At 36.6% G+C, this 3,922-nt stretch overlaps 1 protein-coding gene across 1 annotated transcript; it reads left to right on the forward strand.

Moving 5' to 3' along the window:
* The first annotated feature begins 2,048 nt into the window (after positions 1-2,048).
* On the forward strand, positions 2,049-3,525 carry LOC120256911. The gene is made up of 3 exons (XM_039264578.1): positions 2,049-2,122; positions 2,276-2,723; positions 3,133-3,525. Exons 1-3 carry the CDS (start codon positions 2,049-2,051, stop codon positions 3,523-3,525), a joined length of 915 nt encoding a protein of 304 aa, XP_039120512.1.
* Positions 3,526-3,922: the final 397 nt, after the last annotated feature.

The raw sequence follows: 3,922 nt of genomic DNA on the forward strand, positions 1-3,922 counted from the left end.
TGGGAGTGTGCCGAAATTGTCTTTTTCATTTATTTCTTTTGACTTTTAATTACCAAAGACAACAATATATATATATATATATATATAAATCATAAATATAATAGTTAGTTTGTGTATAATTTTTAGAAAAATAATTATTGTAAGTATAATTATATTTGAATAAGTCAATGAATGTGCGCCTAATTAGACACCTTACTAAAAAATTCAATTTTTACAGAAGTCTAAAAGAAATCTCCTGCTAATCAATTGGACAAGATGGTCGAGTTTGCTAACTAGCTTAATTAGTTAATTAAAATGGTTAGTAAGTAAATTTTTTGATTATTTATGTTGTTAATTATATATAATCATATTGTACTTAATTATAGTGGTGTTCGGAAAGGAAATAAAAATGGATGAGATTAAAATTATTTTATATATGTAGCTTATTGATCATTGTATATATATGGAAATTGATATATTGAAAAATATTTTGTTGGACATAATCTACGCTATGCACTCCAGTTATCAGTGATTTACTTAGGAAAAATTATTTATAAGTTCCTAAAAAGTTTCCAACTTTCACTACAGCTATTCTGACTTTTCAACATACCATTTAGTTCCTCTTCTTATGATTTACTTTTTATTCCTTGCCGTTACTTTCACCATATTTTTTTATATGAAATTTCCACAAATAGCCTTGTGACACAAGGGAGAAAAAATTGGGGGTTTTCCTGCCAAATCACATCAGCTTTATGGGATGTGTATGGCCAAATCCGAAGAAGCTTTTTTGCTTAGAGCTTTTTGCTTTTTCCCCATCATTTCTTCATCTTGTTCATCTTCTTCAACTTCGTCTTCTTCTCCTTACAGGAGTTTCAATGGAAGGATTGTTTTTCTCCTTTTACTCTTCTATTTAGATGAAACTCTCACCAAATCTTTTTGTTCTCTTTTGTTTCCCCTCCATATTATTCTAGATTTCAACTTTCGTGGGCCCTCAACGGTGCTTAAAGTCTCTGTCTTATTCGAGAATCTTATCGGGTCCCCAAATGTCATGCAGGTGCTCATCATAAATGGATACATTATGTGTCGTGGCACGTTTCAAAGGTAAAAGATGACTGCTTGAGTTTACTATGCTGAGTTCATGGGAGACCATCATGGGTGAGATATGTAAGCGTTGGGCACTCGACGCGGCTTAGGTAAGAGTAAAGTTCGTGACACCTGACCCAGACGACACAGTCTGTCCAATTGAGACAGACACTGACTTTCAGCGAATATGCCATATATATCATACCTTCAAGAAGCCTATAGTGGACATCATTGTCGAGGAAGTGAACTGGTCAGCAGATGGAAACGCGACCTCCTTATTGCCTCTGTAATTCACCAACAATGCTGGACTTGTTATTTTTGTGTTTATGTGTATTACATTTCGTTATTGTGTATTATTTTAGGTTCATGTGTATTATTATACGTTCATGTGTATTATTTTAGGTTCTTGTCTATTATCAAAGTTTTATGTGTAGTATAACTTGTTTACCTGCAGACTTCAAACTTTCCTGTGTACTGTACGTTGTTTGTAACTTGTTCTTCTGTTTGTGTCATGCATTATCACACAGGGAATCCTTCTCATAAAGCATGAAGGCTGAGGTTGGGACTTTTCTGTCTCGCCATCCTCCCATGGGAGTGCTCATTATTACAGGATGTTCTCAATCATTAGATGAATCAACATTAAAATTGGGCCAACATTTTCAGAATGCAGACCAGTTTAAGGATGCCCTGCATAGCAACGCCATAAAACAAAACTTTGACTTTATCTTCGTAAAAAACAATAAATACTGGTAACGGTCAGGTGTGCTATTTCAGATTGCCCGTGGTGTGTGCACGCATCAATGGAAGGGAACATAGACACATTTTGGGTGAAGACAATTCAAGCAATACACAATTGTGGTGGGGGAATTGGTATGACAACGCATCCGAAAGCTAGTTAAAAGTGGGTCTGTGACCGTGCATTCAAAAATTGAAGGAGCGGGCACTGTATAGAGCAGTCGATATATAGAATTACATATTGCGGGAACATGGTGTTCGTTTTCCATATAAACGTGCTTGGATGGGGAAGGAGGTTGCCAGGGTTGCCATCCATGGTAGTGAGGTAAGTAGCTATGATTTGCTTCTATGGTATGCAGATAAAGTGGTGGAGACGAATCCCAGTAGTATAGTTGCAATTAAGAATCACGTTGAGCGGTTTAAAAGCAGTTTTCTTCTCTTTTCTAGCCTATCTATTGGGGTTCAAGCAATTCTGCAGGCTATTACTTTTTCTTGATGGAACTCACTTCCTGGGAAAGTACGATGGGGTTTTGTTGGGAGCAACAGGCAAAGATGGCTATGAAGGTCTTTTCCATGTAGCATTCGTTATTGTTGATAACGAAACTGACAAAAATTGGACTTGGTTTCTCGCTAATCTTGGGGATATGTTTTATGGTCAACAGGACTATGACAAAATTATCACATTCATCTCCGACCGGCGCAAGGGTCTTGTCAACGCCATTGCCAGAGTGTTCCCCTTATCGCCGAATGGGAATTGTTTGCGATATTTGGAGGGTAACTTCATGAAAACCAATGCTAGACTCGGGAAAGCACTTAAAGATCAGTGTTGGGCAGTAGTTGTGAAAATTGCATACGCTTACATCACGAAAAAGTTTGATGATGCAGTTAGTGAATTTACGTCACTATCGGCCGTTGAGCATGATTCGGTACTACACAAGTCCGACGTTGACCATTGGTCAATTTTTTTGTTTAAGGGTGTGGGATGGTGCGAGATGTACTCTAATATCGCATAGTCTTTCAACACCTATATTAAAAAAGTCCGCCATCTACCTATTACGAGCATGGTTGAAGCAATCAGGTTTGCACAAAAATAGACTTTCCTGTGTATTAGCTTCACTACCTGTGTATTATGACACATTGATGTGTACTTATTCTTATTTCTATATAATCTGTTTCTTTGTTGTGTATTATGCGACATTCGCATTTTCTAAATCATATTTAAGTTTATTGTTTCCATTTTGTGTGTATTATTTTTACTTATTGTGAATATCTTATGTTCATCAACAGATTTAAACTTATGAATATGTAGTCAGAGCTACGTGATGTATCAAACAGGTGGGATACATACCTTTGCCTAAGATTCGCAAGAAGGTTGAACAAATTGTCGAAGATAGCCGCTTTCTAAGAGTGGGCCGATCGGACCTTGACACGTATGAAGTCATTGGCGAACACAACAGTGCTGTCATCCTGCAGGTACAAAAGGGCTCATGCAGAAGATGGGATGTGCATGGGCTTCCTTGCAAGTATGCATGTGCAGCGATTATGCAAATAGACACTGGTGTGCACTGTTACATAGATGATTATTTCACAGCCGATTGTTATCGTCATGCGTATATCAAACTAATATACCCAATCCATGGGAATGACAAGCCATCTGACGACCACCGTGAACTCCGAATGCGTCCACCAGTATCAAAGAATAGAGTCACAAGCTTTCGATGTCCATGATTTGAATTGCAGTCGGTGCCACCAACCTGCCCATAATCGAAGATTATGTAATGTAATAATAGTGGACTAAACATTAAATGCATAGTCAAGACGAGTTGGTTGGTGTTTATTTGACACAGTTGGTTTTTGTGTATTATAAGTGTTTCATGTTTATTATTTGATCTTTTTTATGTATAACTTGAGGGAGCTGTGTATTATGTGATATTATTGTGTATTATCGGTAATGTATGTTTATGATTTTGCAGTTCCTGTTTATTCATATTTTTTTATATAGAATTTGCAACAAAGAAAGTTCGTAATATTTTCGAGTTTGGTGTTCAGTGTTTGGTGTTGCTTGTTCACATACAATTTTTAAGTAAATCACATTGAAATGTTGTCTTTCTTCTAAATAAACAAC

Source organism: Dioscorea cayenensis, unplaced genomic scaffold (genome assembly GCF_009730915.1).
Source record: "Dioscorea cayenensis subsp. rotundata cultivar TDr96_F1 unplaced genomic scaffold, TDr96_F1_v2_PseudoChromosome.rev07_lg8_w22 25.fasta BLBR01001717.1, whole genome shotgun sequence".
Taxonomy (NCBI): Eukaryota; Viridiplantae; Streptophyta; class Magnoliopsida; order Dioscoreales; family Dioscoreaceae; genus Dioscorea; species Dioscorea cayenensis.

Coding starts and splice junctions, on each gene's coding strand:
- LOC120256911 (XM_039264578.1), top strand. CDS start 2,049: ATGGTGTTCGTTTTCCATATAAACGTGCTTGGATGGGGAAGGAGGTTG. Junction 2,123..2,275: donor TTGCCATCCATGGTAGTGAG/GTAAGTAGCTAT, acceptor GCAATTCTGCAG/GCTATTACTTTTTCTTGATG. Junction 2,724..3,132: donor CGGCCGTTGAGCATGATTCG/GTACTACACAAG, acceptor TGTATCAAACAG/GTGGGATACATACCTTTGCC.